The following is an 18,981-nucleotide window of genomic DNA, read 5'->3' on the forward strand; positions in this document are numbered from 1 at the left end:
TGATGACTGATATAAATCAAACAGAATCTTCATTCAGCGTTTATTGCAAATCAGTTGCTTCTTGTAATACAAAGAGTTGCTATGGGGCCAGAACAGTTTCATCCAACTTTAATCAGGATGTGTCAGTGCTAGTTGTTCTATAAGTAATCCATTACTAGCTTTTCCCCCTATGCCCACTTTAACTGTATACATACACTACTGTTCACAAGGTTTTTTTGTTTTGTTTTGTTTTTTGAAGAAACTGGGTCAAGTTTGTTGACACACTTTGATATTGGCTTGTCTGAAAGTTTAAAATAACTATTAGAAGCTTAAAGTTTGGAGGTTATACTCAGTCTGAAAAAGTCAGACAGGCCAATGAAAACTCAGACCATAGACTACTTAAAACCCTATTAGACCTCCTCAGACTGCTAAACCACAAAAACAGACCTTTAAAAGACATGCTAGGAATTTCTTAAGTTTTGTTAGAATGATTTCACATGTTGGTAGCATATTTTATCAAATTGTTGGCTCTATGTTCTAGCAAACTGTCAACATTTCTATTTAACATGTTGGCAGTTTGTTGCAGCAAGCTGCATGTTTTAACACAAGGCTAGCATGTTTTGGTATATTTCTAAATATTCAACAAGTTGCTAGCATACATGGCTAACATGTTTTAGTAAGTTGCTAGTATTTAAACAAGTTGCTAGGATGTTTTACATTGCTGGCATGTTTCTACAATATTTTAACCAGTTGCTAACATTACATGTTTTATGTTTTTAGCACAATTTAGCACGTTGATGGCATGTTTTACCATATTGTTGGCATGTTTTAACAAATTATTAGAGGTCCTTTAAAAAGCCGAGATCAGCCATATACGTACAATGTATCACTATATTCAAGTCCTCTGAAGTCATTTGGCTGCTGTGTGTGAGGAAAAGACTGAAATTGAGGCAAACCTCATTTGCAGTTATCAAATGTATATTCAAGTTAACCACTTGTATTTCCTCTTACAATTAATTGTTTGCATGCCATATACTTAACAGTAAATATGTAGAATCAAAAAAATCTTGAGCAAATCCCTTTCCTACCTCTGAACATGAGCTTTTCTCCCTGATGTTTCTTTATTTTTCTTTATTATTTTTTTTTTTTTGTTCTATCCAAAGCTGCTGAATTCAGTATGCTGCCTGTTTGAGTTTAATTTCATGCAGGACAAAAGATCAAGCAGTGCATTTGATTTCCACTCCACCTTATGCTTGCCACATCTAATTTCATACCCTTCCATGGAGATAAAGTGAAAATTACTTTGGGCTAGACTGAGTTTGAGTGTGTTCAAACTATGTATTTAGTAGTAGTGATGGCATAGTGTATAATGGTTTCTACCATTAATGACAGTCTCAGTGTGTTGCTTTCTCATTGATTTGCCTGCCAGCTGTTATGTGGTTGTTGTTAGAAGGTTTTACTCTTATCATTAGAGGTTCTGAATGTGTTGCAATGTCTTTTGATAACTTTTAGATGTTGCTTGTAATGTGATTATTTTTTCTTTTTTTGTGCATTATAGATTTTCTGAATGTTCTGTCAATATTCATAAAGAGCAATGCATACATCATTGTTTGTACTCAATGAAGTACAATGTGTTTTTGTGTGTATGGGGGGGTGGGGTGGGGGTAGAAACAGTTCTCACTCAGAAATTGCTAGTAAGTTTCACAATTAATTACAAAGAAACAGCAAATAACACATTGAATTAAACATTAAATGTTGAAGTAGAAGGACTGAGATAGTTTTATTTTTATTTTTATTTTTTTGCAAAATGTACTATTTATTTTATTTAGAACTTTGTCAGAAGTTTGGGATCAGTAAGATCTTCAGTGTTTCTGAACAAAGTCTCTTATATGCTGCCCAAGGCTGTATTTATTTAATCAAAAATTTTGTTAAACCAGTAATATTGTGAAATGTTATTACATCTTAAAATAATTGCTTTCTATATAATTTATTTCTGTGTTCATATCATATATACAACCCGAATTCCGGAAAAGTTGGGACGTTTTTTAAATTTTAATAAAATGAAAACTAAAAGACTTTCAAATCACATGAGCCAATATTTTATTCACAATAGAACATAGATAACATAGCAAATGTTTAAACTGAGAAAGTTTACAATTTTATGAACAAAATGAGCTCATTTCAATTTTGATTTCTGCTACAGGTCTCAAAATAGTTGGGACGGGGCATGTTTACCATGGTGTAGCATCTCCTTTTCTTTTCAAAACAGTTTGAAGACGTCTGGGCATTGAGGCTATGAGTTGCTGGAGTTTTGCTGTTGGAATTTGGTCCCATTCTTGCCTCATATAGATTTCCAGCTGCTGAAGAGTTCGTGGTCGTCTTTGACGTATTTTTCGTTTAATGATGCGCCAAATGTTCTCTATAGGTGAAAGATCTGGACTGCAGGCAGGCCAGGTTAGCACCCGGACTCTTCTACGACGAAGCCATGCTGTTGTTATAGCTGCAGTATGTGGTTTTGCATTGTCCTGCTGAAATAAACAAGGCCTTCCCTGAAATAGACGTTGTTTGGAGGGAAGCATATGTTGCTCTAAAACCTTTATATACCTTTCAGCATTCACAGAGCCTTCCAAAACATGCAAGCTGCCCATACCGTATGCACTTATGCACCCCCATACCATCAGAGATGCTGGCTTTTGAACTGAACGCTGATAACATGCTGGAAGGTCTCCCTCCTCTTTAGCCCGGAGGACACGGCATCCGTGATTTCCGACAAGAATGTCAAATTTGGACTCGTCTGACCATAAAACACTATTCCACTTTGAAATAGTCCATTTTAAATGAACCTTGGCCCACAGGACACGACGGCGCTTCTGGACCATGTTCACATATGGCTTCCTTTTTGCATGATAGAGCTTTAGTTGGCATCTGCTGATGGGACGGCGGATTGTGTTTACCGACAGTGGTTTCTGAAAGTATTCCTGGGCCCATTTAGTAATGTCATTGACACAATCATGCCGATGAGTGATGCAGTGTCGTCTGAGAGCCCGAAGACCACGGGCATCCAATAAAGGTCTCCGGCCTTGTCCCTTACGCACAGAGATTTCTCCAGTTTCTCTGAATCTTTTGATGATGTTATGAACTGTAGATGATGAGATTTGCAAAGCCTTTGCAATTTGACGTTGAGGAACATTGTTTTTAAAGTTTTCCACAATTTTTTTACGCAGTCTTTCACAGATTGGAGAGCCTCTGCCCATCTTTACTTCTGAGAGACTCTGCTTCTCTAAGACAAAGCTTTTATAGCTAATCATGTTACAGACCTTATATCAATTAACTTAATTAATCACTAGATGTTCTCCCAGCTGAATCTTTTCAAAACTGCTTGCTTTTTTCGCCATTTGTTGCCCCCGTGCCAACTTTTTTGAGACCTGTAGCAGGGATTAAATTTTAAATGAGCTAATTAAGTGGATAAAAGTGTAACATTTCTCAGTTTAAACATTTGCTACGTTATCTATGTTCTATTGTGATAAAATATTGGCTCATGTGATTTGAAATTCCTTTAGTTTTCATTTTATTAAAATTTAAAAAACGTCCCAACTTTTCCGGAATTCGGTTGTATATGTATGTGTGTATGTGTGTGTGTGTGTGTGTGTGTGTGTGTGTAGTTAAAAAGGATTATTATTAAATTAGAAAAATACAAAACAAAAGCTTTTTCACTAGTAGTACCAGAAAGCTAAAGAATAGCAGTCAATCAGTGAAGAATACTGTAATTTACACAAATCAGCATACTTATAACTGAACACACAGCCTATATTCATACATGCAAATGAAGGCACCCCTCTTTCCTTGATGATAGCTCAGCTTAAAACAGAAGACAAAATGAAAAATGAAAATCTCACTAACCTGATTTGCAATGTTTTCATTATGGGAATTCATTGATTAATTTGGATGCCAGAACCATTTGATTAATATTGTAGATGAAGTGAACATGAATTTCCTATTAATGTTTTACTTGAATTAAATTTACTATTAATGAGGCACTGATTGTTTGAATAAATAATGTGAATTTTGTAATCAGGGGATATTGAGCATTTATCTGTCCTCAGATAAGATTTTGGAATTGAGGAAGCCATCCTGCACAGACGCCTTGGTGCTCCACCGTGATCCAAACCCAAAGGCAAAAGCTGAGGTTTGTAATCCTTATCTTTCTCTTATTAGCTGTAGTTGATTTTTAAAAACATGATATCGGCTACATCAACATAAATTGCCATTCTGTTTGTCCGTTGCCAGACTTTGGTCCTCATGAAAATTGTTTTGGATTGTCTTAGAGGCAGAAAGAATATCAAAATGATTTGTGAAAAAAGGTCAGACTGTGGGCACAATCAGATTTGGAGTCCAATTAAGTTTGAGTTAATAATCGCTTTTGTTGAAGTGTGCTTTGCCATAGAGTCCCTGTAGGTGACGGCTTTTAAAATCTTCTCAGCCAGATTAATTAACAAAATTCCCCCAGAACCGTAATTCATTTGACCGCAAGCCTGCTGCCTGACCTTATTCAGAGAATCAGTCATTTGCATCATTCGGTCATGCAGGGACTGGGTAATTGGTTGTTTTCTGAGTGTGTGTTCAAGACTGAGCATATCTACATCATTTATCAGGTGGATAATCAGCACTATATTTTATCATTAGCCTTGTAACCCATGTTTAGGGTGAGATAATTGAGATTCACTTTGCCTGAATGATTACAGAGTAGAAAAAAAAAAACATATGCGCTCTATTTTAAAGACTCACTGTCTGCTGCCAAACTGAATCAACTGACTTGATTTCAGAAGTGATTTCAAACAATCTGCATATATTACTAAGATAAAAATATGATACTCTGATAAGCATGAAAATGCATAAATCACACAAGTATTGACTAAAACAAACTATATTTGATTATTAGAGCTATTTTTACTGAAACCTTTAAGTTTCTTATTGCTTGTACTGTTGTAAAACTGTGGATTGGTCAGAATTACAGGATTAGAAAATAATTTCTTGATTTCCTTAATGTATAACCTTTGATGGTATTGTTTTATTTTATGTATAATATATGTATGTTTGTGTGTGTGTGTGTGTGCGCGCAAATTTAGAAGTTTTGTGTTTTTCATCTAATATTTTACTTTATACATAAAATACTTAATACCATCAAAAAATATTTTCTTTTTAACTAACAGCACACACACATCTGAAATAATAATAATAACAATAACAATAATAATAATAATAATAATAATAATAATAATAATGATAAGAATAAGAATAAAAACTTTTAAAAAATTCCTTAAAACATTCTGTTTTACTCATTCAATTGTGAACGCTGTTTGATGCTTTTGGCCCTGACTCTTGTTCTGGTCATGAATCTGGCCTGAATCCCGTATAAAAACTCACAAGACCACTCAGACAACATTATATGCCCTCATGTCAAGCTGACACATCATTTCTGTATGTGTGTGTGTGTGTGTGTATGTGTGTCCAGGATGAGCCTTTTAAAGTCAGTATGGATGAGGACAGCTCGTTCAAAGACAAGCGGCCAGTTGCATCCACGCCTATACCTGGGTCACCATGGTAACTATCCGTTTTGTCTGCGCAAATATGATTGTATGGCTTACCATCAATTTCATGCATTTTTATTGCTAATAAATGACTCTCTGCAAGCAAGATAATGACCGATCGATTGTGTTTTTTGCAATTGTCTGTGTCAACCTACACTTTCAAATACTACTGTTGTAAATGTGCTATTTTCTCATGTGTTTTGGAATAGTTTAATAGCCAGATTGTTCATATATATTGACAAAGTTGTTTGTTTTATCTCCTCTTAGTCTGTCATAAATGTCAGCAGCTTTAGCACTATTTAAAAGATGCATGCCACTCTATAACTGCTTGATGACAGTAATGCTTGAATAAAATACAGAAGTGCACATGGCAAACCTCCAGAGCTAAACAGATACACTGACACCCAATCGAAAACCTGCATAAGGGCGACGTGTTGTGCAAGACTTACTTTTTTGTTCTCTGCCAAAGCAGTGTGGGCTTTTTTTCACTGCAAAACACACACACACACACATTTTTGAAGCCCAGCAGGCGTCATGGCTTCTCGCATTCAGCTTTTGTTGACTCACACAAACTGGCTGATGGTTGATGACACCAGAATTGGAGCTGTTGTGTGATTATCCAGATAGGGATGTTGGTTAGTTTCCTGTGGTAAATAAAGGAGCAAATGACCCTCCTCTGTCCTCAACTTTCATCACAGTCAGGACTTGTGCATTCAAATGTTCAAGTCAATTCTGATTAATATAGGCATAGCCCAATTATAAATGTTTGTTTACTTAGCTAATCTTGTAAATTGCACAAGGAGCCTTGGTATATTGCAAAAATCTTGATTTTATAAATAAAATAAAGAGTAATTTGCCAATAAAATAAGAGCCATTTGTTCGTGAACGGAATTGAACTGGAGGTGCTGTATGTTTTGATCAAGTAGTTCTGCACTGGTTGTTCTATATGATTTTATTCCCTAAATAACACTGGGTCATAAGAGCCATCACATATCGAACTAGACTGATTACGCTGAAGTGTGTTCTTGATTAAGTATATTAACTTGTGATCTGGACAGCGCTGGTTGTGCTGTATGTTTTTGTTTTTGATTCACTTAAAAGTACCGTTTCATAAAAGTCAAATGCTTGAGAATCGAACTAGGTTTGTTGGGCTGTATGTTTCTGATTCACTCACAAGTAACATTTCATGAGACTTATATGTTTGCGAATCAGACTACCCTGTTCATGCAGCTTGTTTATGATCTGCACAGCACATGCAGACAACTAAATAAAACAAACAAAATAATAATAAGAAAATAAATAATAATAATAAATTATTGTTTTGTTTTTTTGTGTGGTATATATATATATATATATATATATATATATATATATATATATATATATATATATATATATATGTGTATATATATATATATATATATATTTCATAGTACACTGCCTGTAAACACAGGTAACATCTCTTTTCACTTTTCAAATGTGACTCTGGGCCACGAAACCAGTCATAAGGGTCAATTTTTCTAAACTGAGATTTGTACATCACCTGAAAGCTGAATGAGTAAGCTTTTCATTGATGTATGGTTTGTTAGCACAATATTTGGTTGAGATACAACTATTTGAAAATCTGGAATCTGAGAAATATTGAGAAAATCAACTTTAAAGTTGCCCAAATGAAGTTCTTAGCAATGCATATTACTAATCAAAAATTAAGTTTTGATATATTTACAGTAGGGGATTTACAAAACATCTTCATGGGACATGATCCTTACTTAATATCCTAATGATTTTTGGTATAAAAGAAAAATCAATGATTTTGACCCATACAATGCATTTTTGGCTATTGCTACAAATAAAACCCATCTACTTAAGACTTTAAGTTTTGTGGTCCATGGTCACAAATTTATTATTTCTCTCCCCCTCTCTCTCTCTCTCTCTCTCTTACTTTGTTTTTTTGTGGTATTAACTTCAAGATAAACTTAAAGGTGGACAGAAATGGCACAAAATGATGATGTTTTGCATTTTTGGGGGCAATTGACATACAGATACCTTATAGTTGTTCAGCGTAGTACTGTAAGTCTGAATAGAAGGAAAATATATATATATATATATATATATATATATATATATATATATATATATATATATATATATTTTGCATCTCCAAAGCAAAAAAAGAACAATCTCTAAGCAATAAAATGGTCCTTTGGGTAGAGCTTTTGCCTCTAAACTTAATTTTGTAGTTATTGTTTTATATGGAGGTTGCATGGAAATGATTTTAAAACACAAGAATCCCTGCAATATAAATGGAAAGACAAATGAAGCATGAGTGTAGTGCCAGCCATATGTTTGCACTATGAATAAATGCATATGAGTAAAGCGGATGATCCGTTTCAAAGATTTTTATTAATTTATATCATTGGGTCAGTTTTATGGAACAGGAAGGCACTGCCGATCTCCCTGATGCGATGGGGTTGCAAAATGAAATGTCAGGATTGGTTTGTCATGGTTGGCATGAGGTTGTATCAAATTACCTCACAGACCATGGCAAAATCCATGAATACTTTATCCGACATGCCCTGAATGAAGCCTGAAATGGGTCTTAAATTATCACTGTAAGGAAAGAATATCTAGTGCGAAAAGTCTGAAATATTGGCTACTTTTGGATTTATGACATAAAGCTTAAATGTATAATAGGCTTGTAGGCTTGTATTGTGGATTTTATCCATTAAAAATCTTGTGTAACTCCTGGATGATTACGACCTAAAAAAAAAAAAAAAAAAAAAAGAGCTGGTGAAGACAAAAAAATACATCAAATTCTGAATCAAATGGTCAAATTCAGCCCATCTAGTCTTTCTCAGCTGCCATTTGTGACCCAAAATCCTCTCTCTGGGTCTCTCTAGTCGTGCTGGGACTGTTTTTCATCATCAGGATTTCTTAGTCATTGTGAGAACAGTCTGTCGGATTGTGTTCCTGCATGTATGTGACTATATAAATGCATGACAGCATCTCTCTCTTTTCTGTAGGTGTGTAGTATGGACAGGCGATGACAGGGTGTTTTTCTTCAATCCCACCATGCATTTGTCAGTATGGGAGAAACCAGTGGATCTGAAAGACCGTGGAGACCTCAATCGAATCATCGAGGACCCGCCACATAAACGCAAGAAAGACTCTTTAGGTGAGACTCTGTCCAGAAATAGTAGACCATTCAGGCATATTTAACACACTCTTAAATATACAATTTGCTAAAATTTTAGATAGCATTTAGAATGAATAATATACAAATTGGTATGCAGGCAATGTGTTTTCTGATCCGTTTAATTGCAAATTTATTTATAAATGAAATCCAGATGGCACAGACAAAGTCTTTATATAGCTGAATTTAATTAAAAGTTCCGCAAGTATGAATTATAATTGAAACATCAACGTATTTAGAAATCACACAAAAACTGTTATGGAAGGTTCAGTAAATGTGTAAACTGTGTAAAAAAAAAAAAAAAAAAAAAAAATCTAATTCAGTCTCATGAAAACAAATCAACCTGTGATTAAATTGCATATTCCATGAAACTGTTGTACGGTAAAAGAGTTTACTTTTCAGATGCTTTGCATATGTTCACATTGTTTGTTTTTGTATGCATCCAAATGTATAAAAATGTAAATGCACTTAAACATAAATAAATATATACATCTACTAAAACAAATTATTTATATATATATACTGTACACCATACCCATCAAAAGTTTGATTTATTGATTGATTGACTCGCATTGTTTGAAAGAAGTCTCTTTGTCCAAGAATTTGTTTGACAAAATACAGTATAAACATAATATTATGTTTTTTTTTTTTTTTTTTTTTTTTTTTACAATTTAAAATAACTGTTTTCCATTTTATTTGTAAATATAAAATATATGTAAATAAACAGGAATTACTATGTAATTGTTACGGTGATGGAAAAGCTAAATTTTCAGCAGTCTTCAGTGTCTCATGATCATTCAGAAATCATTCTGGTTATTTGCTCAAGGAACATTTAATATTTATTATTAAACGGTTGTGCAGCTTAATATGTTTGTGGAAATAATTATTTTCAGGATTATTTGATGAACAGAAAGTTCTTCTTTTACAGTCATTTTTGATCAATTTTATGAATCCTTTCTCAATAAAAGTATTCAAACTTACTGACCCCAAACTTTTGAACAGTAGCATACCTGCAAATACTAATGAGATCAGGATGGAAAGCCCGTCTGTAGCCTCGAGGAAAGACCCATTTATGTTCAGATTAAGTTGCTGAATCAGTGAAGTGTAACTCACGACTTTATGATATGAAATACAGGAGCACAGTCTGTAAAGTGATGAACTTGGCTGAAAGTCTAATCCTTACAGTGTGATAATGATGCTCAAGCAAAAGTTTAATACACCCACCAACTACAGAACTGGTGTTCTCGTGGATTAACTAAAAGGAGTAATCCAATGAAGCGGCTCTGCAAATATTGAATTAGTCTGGATCTTGTCTGGAAGTTATTATACGGTTGACTTGATTTCCCAGAAGGCTTTTCATCTTTATTGATTTAGTTTCATAGCTGTTTCATGGAGGTTATCTATTGATGACCTTAATCTATTCAGCGTCTAAAGTTTAAAAATGTCTGTTCGAGTAAATTAGTTCTTATTGTGCTTTTCGGATTAACAATCTGGCACGAGCCAGGCATATCAATACAGAAAAGCTGGAGTTATGTGCAAAAATAAAACTTTTCAAACTTGTTACGTGTTTTTACTAATTAATCACTTGTTTGTTTTGATAATCTGTTTACAATGTTAAATCCTAGTAAAGTGCCTGGATTTATACAGTACTGCTCTACAGCATGTTCTGTTCCATCAACAGACGATGGCTCAAATGCTGACGATGATGACAATGATGAAGAGGAAGGTAGTTCAAAGAACAAGCGCTACAAGTAAGTTGAATCGGCCCATGTAAAATATGACAGCAAATCTTAATCTGCTTTAACTGATGAGGAGGATCTTGTATCAAGAGATACTTGGCATACTTGGAGATCATTTAAATTGAACAGTTGGGTGTTTGAAATACTCCCAAATGTCTGTGGAGACAAGAAAACACTTTACATTTTATATATATATATATATATATATATATATATATATATATAGATATATATATAGATAGATAGATAGATAGATTAATGCTTTTCATCAATACTTCAAGCATTTAGTCATAAGCCTTTAGATCAAAAAGTTTCGATGATGAAAACAAACAAAGTATGTCCAAACTTTGCAGTGTATGATAAAAAGTTATGATAGCAACGAGGCACGGTAAGAATTGCTGAAATGCCATGAATATTTAGTTCACACAATATTTGATTCAAAATATTTGAAGATTTTTTAGTGAGTTATAAACTAACTATCGTAATAGTCTGTGCAGAATCAATGTAGTAAAAAAATATCTGTAATATCTGAAGATTATTGGAGTACAACAAAATCTTTATTTTTTCTTCTTCTTAAAATTGTCATGTTTAATTCAATTTGTTACTTGCTGTTTTTTGCAATTGTTTTTGAAAACATCAATTTAGTTTCTACATCATTTTTTTTTGTGTATTGGACAAAATATTTACAGAACTACACATCAGAGCTGTTGTGTTTCCATTCCTTTAAAGACTGGACCATCCTGCTGAGTGTGAAGGAAAAAACGGCTCATCTCTTCAGATGGTTGTGCCGCTGGAGCTCCGGATCGGCCACTTCAGAGACATGCTTCTGGAAAGAGGGGTGAGAAATCCAGTGATGATAATGAAAAAGAAAAAAAAGGATATAAAAGCTAATGCAACCATTCATCCTAAACTAAAAATTAAAAACAAAGTAGCACAGACTATGTATATTTGTACACACTGTGAATCTTGAAATGAAGTGGCATAACTGACGTGTTTGTTCTAGATGAGGATCATTCATCCTGTGTATTTTGAACAGGTGTCTGCATTCTCCACCTGGGAGAAAGAATTGCACAAAATTGTATTTGATCCACGGTACCTGCTGCTGAGTCCAGAAGAACGAAAGCAGGTATGACACAAAGGTTTCACATCAGCCTCAATCAACCTCAATTATTAACAGAACTTCAAACTTCATTAACTCTACATTTCCACTGACAAACCTACTATGGTTTTGAAAGTACTAATAGATGGTGGTAAGACCAAATGTCTTGTATCGAGGATGACTTGCACACTGAAAATTTATATATTGTAAATTTTTAATATTTATTAAATATTTAATATGTATTTATTAAATATTGAAATTAAAAATAATATCTTAAAAATATGTATTTATAGGGCTGGTAAGCAATTAAAAAAAAACCTAATTAATTACATGATGTGGTGATTAATTAATCTAATTAATTGCACATCAAATTTGGATAAATTACTTACTTAAATTATTATAAGATAATTTAAAGTCATTGTTGTCCAAAGCATCAAACAGAGATTACAAAAAGTAGGTTCAGCAAGAAATATTTTGTTTGATAAAATGTATTACATATACTCTTTTGGACCATGTGAGTAAATGATGACATAATTGTCATTTTTGGTTGGGTGAACTATAACTTTAATAAATTATTTTATTAATTGTATTATTATTACTGTGAAAATATGAAATTCTTTAATGGAATGATACTCTAAATAATAAAACTGCCAGTAGGTGGTGGTAATGACTTAATGGTTATGTCATTGAGTCATTTATTCATTCATTTGATTTGTTCAAAATGTCTGATTCATTTAGGAGTGAGGTAAATGGTTCTTTATGAATGGTTCATTGAATCATTAGGTTTGTTCGACTTGAAGCCAATCATCACCATCAGAACGAACGGTGTGTGACATCAAAGAACCGCAAGAGCTTATGAGCAGACGACTCCTTGCGCTTTTGAATTGCTCTCGCTTTGATGTCATACATGGATCGGTCTGTGCAGCGCCACTTCAAAGCCAACGCATAGACGAATGGTTCAACATGCCAAATGGTTCACCAGATTCGTTCGAAACGTGGAAATGAAATGCCGCTGTGGGTTGCTCGGGGTTGAACAGTTCTGATTTGTCTTAATATTTTGGTTGGCAAAATTAGACAAAACAGACAACATTGTGTCTAGAATAACACAATATTAACTTCTTAATGAACTGTTGTATAAGATGAGTATCACATTTGCACTAGTGTGATATTGCACTTAGCCTACAGCTCCTGTGATATTTCTTAACTATGTGATGTAAATATGAGAGACACAATCTCAAACGGGTGTTTTGCCCCATATCTTGAATTTTAACATTTTCTAGGCTCCATCATACAGTAATTAGTTGCCCTGCCTCATATTAGTCATCAATCGACTGTATGAAATGGCAGATGATCCACATAGGTCTGGGGTGAGGCAAGCATTAATAATAATTTTTATAATTTTAACACATTATTTTTCTCCATAATTAATCTAATTAATGTGTTAAATTATCAGCCCCAGTTTATACATTTATTAAATAATTGATATTATAAATAATAAATTACATATGAATATATATACAGGTGCATCTCAATCAATTTGAATGTCGTGGAAATGTTCATTTATTTCAGTAATTCAGCTCAAATTGTGAAACTTGCATATTAAATTCAGTGCACACAGACTGTGTAGTAGTTTAAGTCTTTGGTTCTTATAATTGTGATGATTTTGGCTCACATTTAACAAAAACGCACCAATTCATAAATTAGAATATTTCATAAGAAAAATAATAATAATTAAATAATCTAAAAAAAAAATATTAATAATAATACATTTTTAGTGAATTGTTGGCCTTCTGGAAAGTATGTTCATTTACTGTACATGTACTCAATACTTGGTATGGGCTCATTTTGCTTAAATTACTGCCACAATTCAGTGTGGCATGGAGGAAAGCCTCAATTCAGTGTGGCACCTGTACACACACACACACACACAGACACACACACATAGAAAAATCTGTACTAGTTGACAATACTACTTTTTTTCTCCTCAGATTTATGATCAGTTTGTCAAAGCAAGAATGAAAGAGGAGCACAAGGAGAAAAAGTGCAAACTCCAGCAAGCGAAAGAAGAGTACAGAAAACTGCTTGAGGAATCAAAAATCACATCCAGGTGAGTTTACATTACGTAAGTGTGACTGCTTTTGCTGATGCATTAATAAAATCCATCTCTAGAGTGGATTATTTATTCAGCAAAGGTGTTAATAACTGATGGTCTTTGCAGTTTGGGTCCTCATTTCTTTGGTTTTGTGTATTTGTTTCACCTTGTTTCTTGTTAAAGGTCTCACACAGAAGTGAATTCAAACATGCCACAGGGATTAACACTCTTGAAGTTTCTTCTTTGCAGGTTTAGCAGAACACGTCTTTCATTTTTACTCTGTTCTGTACCTGATTCATTTATAGTGAAAGGAACTGAAGAGAAGTGAATCAATGCACTTATATTACCACATTCGCAGCTCCTGTAATTGAAACAAAGCAATATATTTTTAAGAAGAGATCATCTTAAATATTTGACTATGAGAAGTTGGAAATATGATATACATATATGTATATGTTGGCATTAACTTCTTCCCCCACCATTGCCGTAATTTTCTGGCTTTCCGTGTTTTTAATGATATGCAGTAAGAAGCGCTATACACATCTTCTGAAAAGAGTATTGAATTTCTGGATCAAAACACAGTGAAGAAGAAACCAAAACAAGGGATTGCATATGAAAGCAGATGCATGTGTAAAATAACAAGATCATTGGGGCATTACGAAGCATATAAATCAAAACTGCCTAAATAAAATGCAGTCTCAGGAATTGGTCTAGGACTGTGCAAACTTGGGTCGTTGATGAAATCGATTTTTTCCGTCTATGTTTTGATCATCACTCTGAATCTGATCCAGATTTAGTATGACAAAAAAAGTATTTTTCTCCGCTTTTTGTTCAAAATGTTGCTTTACTCCACGCTACGCCACGCCACGCTCACTCCATGTGACCTCAGACTGGGCACACTAACAAGGACACTAAAGATCAAAGCCTAAAGCATCAGTCTCTATTGTGCCTCTTGATATCAGGAGGTAAAGTTTACCTGCACATCTCTTACTAGCTGGCTACAATTATACTCACCCCCCTATATCCGGGTCATGGCACCAATGTAACCCGCCCACTCACCCCAAGCAGGACTTGAACTGGCATTTCCTAAAACTAACATGGACACTAAAGACTGTATCCTTTAGCATATTCTGCTAGTGTGCCTCGTGACATCACGTGTGCAAGATTTTTGAAACCCCCTAATGCTAATATTAAACTTGCAATACCCTTAACCTCTAATGCTAGCAACTCAACTTGCTCCAGTCAACTACTTCTTAGAACACTTTTGCAATTCCATGGCAACCAGCCAGAACACCCTTGCAACCATATAGATAAGTGTTTAGAACATCTTACATAAGTCATAGCAACCAGTTTGCAATCCCCTAGAAAAAGGTTTTAGTTAAAGATTTCAGAAGATAACAAATGCATCAAAATGAGAGTGTTTCTTGTTGAAATTGTGCTTTAATGCTTTAATGCTCTGGGCGGGAAAATGTGTTTTCACCTGCACTTCAGACTGAAGACATGCAGGGTCTCACCTTTTGAGAAAGCTTTCAAAGTCTTCCCATGAAAACAGCTGCAATCAGACATTTTACAGCTGAAAAATAGTGGAACTGATGATTATCAAGGATCTCATTCTGATGTCCTCTTTCGTAGGTCGACATTCAAAGAGTTTTCAGAAAAGTATGGAAACGATCCACGGTTTAAACAGGTACTGAAGAGGAAAGACCAGGAGCTGTTTTTCACCCAGTTCATTGGCACGTTAAAGAAGCGGGACAAAGAGAACAGAATTCGTCTGAGGAAGATGAGATGAGTGTTTGCTGACATGGCTATGAACTCTCCACAGTACTATGAACTGATTTCCTGTGACTGTTTATCACAGCGTATACAGTGATACCACCTGCCCATTTATATGACCAAACCAAAAGGGCAGTTTGCTTTTCAATGACTGACTTTCAAACAAATGGAACCATACTGAACCAGCAGAATCTGAGCAGCGGTTTGGGAATGAAATCTGTATATGAATCTGTTTCATATTGAAGCTAGTATTCCCTGATTTGAGTATAACGAGGTTACTAAATCGCAACTCTGAACACAAAGACAGAGGTTGACTCACTGGAAGTATCTAAAGCCATTGACCTGTGCACACAGGTGGAAAATGTTTTTTTTCTAATAATTGTAAATAAGTGTTGACTTGCCTGGCGCTGTGTTAAAAGTGACCGTAGAAGTGAAACCATTTTGTCAGAGTAAGACAGATTCTACACAGCATCTGTGCGAATCAGTAAGTGGTGTTGTGTATCGATTTAATTTTTCAAATGTCGTCTAAAGGTTTATAGTCATTAAATTTGTCACAATATCGTAAAAATTTAAAGTCATACTTTTTACAGAAAATTTATGTACAGCTCTGTGAAGTGCTGTAATATTTGGGTGGAATAGTTTCCCCGAAAATAAAATTTTGCTTACAAGTTATTCAACCGCGAGCCATCCCAAATGTAGATGAGTTTGTTTCTATATCAGAACAGATTTAGAGACATTTAGCATTACATCACTTGCTCACCAGTGGCTCCTCTGCAGTGAATGGGTGCCGTCAGAATGGAAGTCCAAACAGCTGATGAAAACATCAGTCAAATCATAATAATCCACAAGTAATCCACATCACTCCAGTCCATTAATTAATGTACTGAAGCAAAAAGCTGCATGTTTGTAAGAGACTTGTGGATTATTATGAGATCTTTATCAGCTGTTTGGACCCCATTGGCACCCATTCACTGCAGAGGAGCCATTGGTGAGCAAGTGATGTAATGCTAAATTTCTTCAAATCTGTTGCGATGAATAAACAAACTCATCTACATGTTGGATGGCCTATATATTTGACAAATTTTCATTTTAGGGTGAACTATTTCTATTTCTAAGTTAGAGCAATTGGATTCTGTTTACAGTAAATTTAATTGGAATGACTGTTTAGATGTCTTGGCTGCATTCAATTCATGTAGCTGTTTTTAAGTATGATTAAATAAATTGTTTTATTTTATTTATTCTGGTTGAAATGCAATTTTACATTTTCTGTAAGCTTTTATATACACTAAAAACCATATTCATGGCTCAGCAATATTGAGTTTAAACATTATTTTGCTTGCAAAATAAGATAAGTCAGCAATTACCTTTTTATCTTACAATTCTGAATTCAAGTCAGAATTGTGAGATATAAACACTTCTAAGAAAAAAAAGAAAGTTATTATTGCAAGACTTTAACTCACAGTTACAAGAAAAAATAAGAACTGTGAGCTAAAACATTGCTATGACCCTTTTTTTCTCCATTTTTATTCCATGACAATAATAATAATAATAATAATAATAATAATAATAATAATAATAATAATAATAATGAATTGTATTGTAAACTTAGAAATTGCAAGATGTAAACTAGGAACTGCAATAATAAATAAATAAATAAATAAATAAATAAATGAAAACACAATTCTGAGATCATATCTTGCATTTCTGAAATAAAGTCCAAATTGTGAAATAAAAAGTCATTTTCCTTTTTATTTCCATAGCATACATGGCATACCATGCAAAAATATGATTATAATCATAAGATCACTGAAAAATATTTCATGCAGTTTCAATAAATAATTTATTTTAACCAGAGAGATTACTTTGGTGATATTGAAATCAGATAAATGAACAACATTCAAAACATCCAAGATATTTCAAATGTATGAAAATACATGATTTTTGGATGTAAGACATACTGTATGTACAACGGAGCATCAACCAAAAAGGAAAGTGACTACTCTGAACCTGGGGCCATAATCTATATTGTTAGCATGTAAAAAGTATGTATGTTTTCATGTTTGTTTTAAATTTTTAGTTTTCTTTTATGTCTTTTTTTTTTACTGTAATACCTCCATTAAGGTCTTTCAATCTGCAATTTTTGTTTGTTTGTTTTTTGCTTTTTGATATTGAAACATAGATTGTGGGAAAGTAAATAAAAGTGATTTCCAATTAAATACATTTCTGAAAATTTACTGTACATGTATTATACACAACCTCTAGCCAATCATCTCACAATCTCCCTGCCAACAGAAAACATGTTATTTTTATCCAGTTTCTTCATTAACGTTGACACGCTAGAAGAAAATGTAGGCTGAACATGTTCAATTTAATTTGTGTTCCTAGAAGTTTAAGCCATAATTAGGATGTGATGCGACTAATTAAATGTTGATACATTTTCATTTGTTGCAGTGACATTCGTCAGCAATTGACACATTAACACAAACTATTTCTCAGTCATAATTAAGCATAAGCATAATTAAAATGATCACTCTTTTGAATATAGACTTTTCTTAAATTCATGTTGTTTGGACTGGTATCTTCATGCTGGATTTGGGAAAGGACATTGGGCATCTTTTGTGAAGCTCTTTGGTTTAATGCTGTGGCCTGTTTTCAGCTTTATTTCCCGCAAAGCTCAAATAACCAACAACAAGCACTGTGTTTGCTTCATCAGCAGCACCCTCATTATTTTAATACTAGAAAAAAAAAAAAAAACATTTATTAACATATATAAAAAAATATTTTTGAATACTTAATGAACATGATAATAAGGCTGAAAATAAACGTGCATTTTTTTATCCATATCCCAGTGGTTATTTGAAACCTTTTTCATGCAGTAGAAATGCTGGAGAGACAACTTTATATATTCGGTCACTGTTCAGCCTGTCTTGGATGGATGGGATCAAGAGAATCATGTACTTTCATAAAAAGACAATGTACTGTAGTCTGCAGCTACATATTTATATTTCTAAAAATGTATCGGTTTCCACAAAAAAACATTAAGCCTCAAAGCTCTGTATTTAAATTTAATGATTTAGAGATAAAGATTAATGATTGGTCATCTAGAAATTTCTCCATTTTGTCTTTTATTTATAGTGTTCAATATAATACTAATAATAAATCATTTTATTCACCAAGCATCATGATCAAAATTTTATAATACAAAATATTTTATTTAAAATAAATGCTGTTCTATTCTTCAAATAATTCTGAATAAAAGTATCAGAGTTTCCACAATTGTTTTTTTATTTATTTATTTATTTTATCATTATTATTATTTTTATGCAGCACAACTGTTTTCATCGTTGATAATAAGTAATGTTTCATGAGCATCAATAAGCATTCTAGAATGTTAATGTTAAAATAAAGGAATACATAACTTTTTTAAAAACAGTGAATTTAAATTGTAATATTATTTCAGAGTATTACTTCTTTCACTGTTTTTCATCAAATAAATTCAAACGTGGTGAGCATAAGAC

General features: G+C 33.5%; 1 protein-coding gene across 2 annotated transcripts in view; it reads left to right on the forward strand.

Moving 5' to 3' along the window:
* The window catches only part of LOC132121688 (transcription elongation regulator 1-like protein), a 99,637-nt gene extending 83,524 nt beyond the window's left edge, over positions 1–16,113 (forward strand). For both annotated transcript variants that reach the window (XM_059531381.1, XM_059531380.1), the window contains exons 7-14: positions 4,083–4,165; positions 5,492–5,580; positions 8,591–8,742; positions 10,442–10,511; positions 11,229–11,337; positions 11,536–11,625; positions 13,587–13,705; positions 15,323–16,113. In XM_059531381.1, coding sequence (XP_059387364.1) covers positions 4,083–4,165; positions 5,492–5,580; positions 8,591–8,742; positions 10,442–10,511; positions 11,229–11,337; positions 11,536–11,625; positions 13,587–13,705; positions 15,323–15,479 — 869 coding nt within the window. In that variant the 3' untranslated portion in view covers positions 15,480–16,113. The remainder of the gene's footprint in view (positions 1–4,082; positions 4,166–5,491; positions 5,581–8,590; positions 8,743–10,441; positions 10,512–11,228; positions 11,338–11,535; positions 11,626–13,586; positions 13,706–15,322) is intronic.
* Positions 16,114–18,981: the final 2,868 nt, after the last annotated feature.

Source organism: Carassius carassius, chromosome 39, assembly GCF_963082965.1.
Source record: "Carassius carassius chromosome 39, fCarCar2.1, whole genome shotgun sequence".
Lineage (NCBI taxonomy): Eukaryota > Metazoa > Chordata > Actinopteri > Cypriniformes > Cyprinidae > Carassius > Carassius carassius.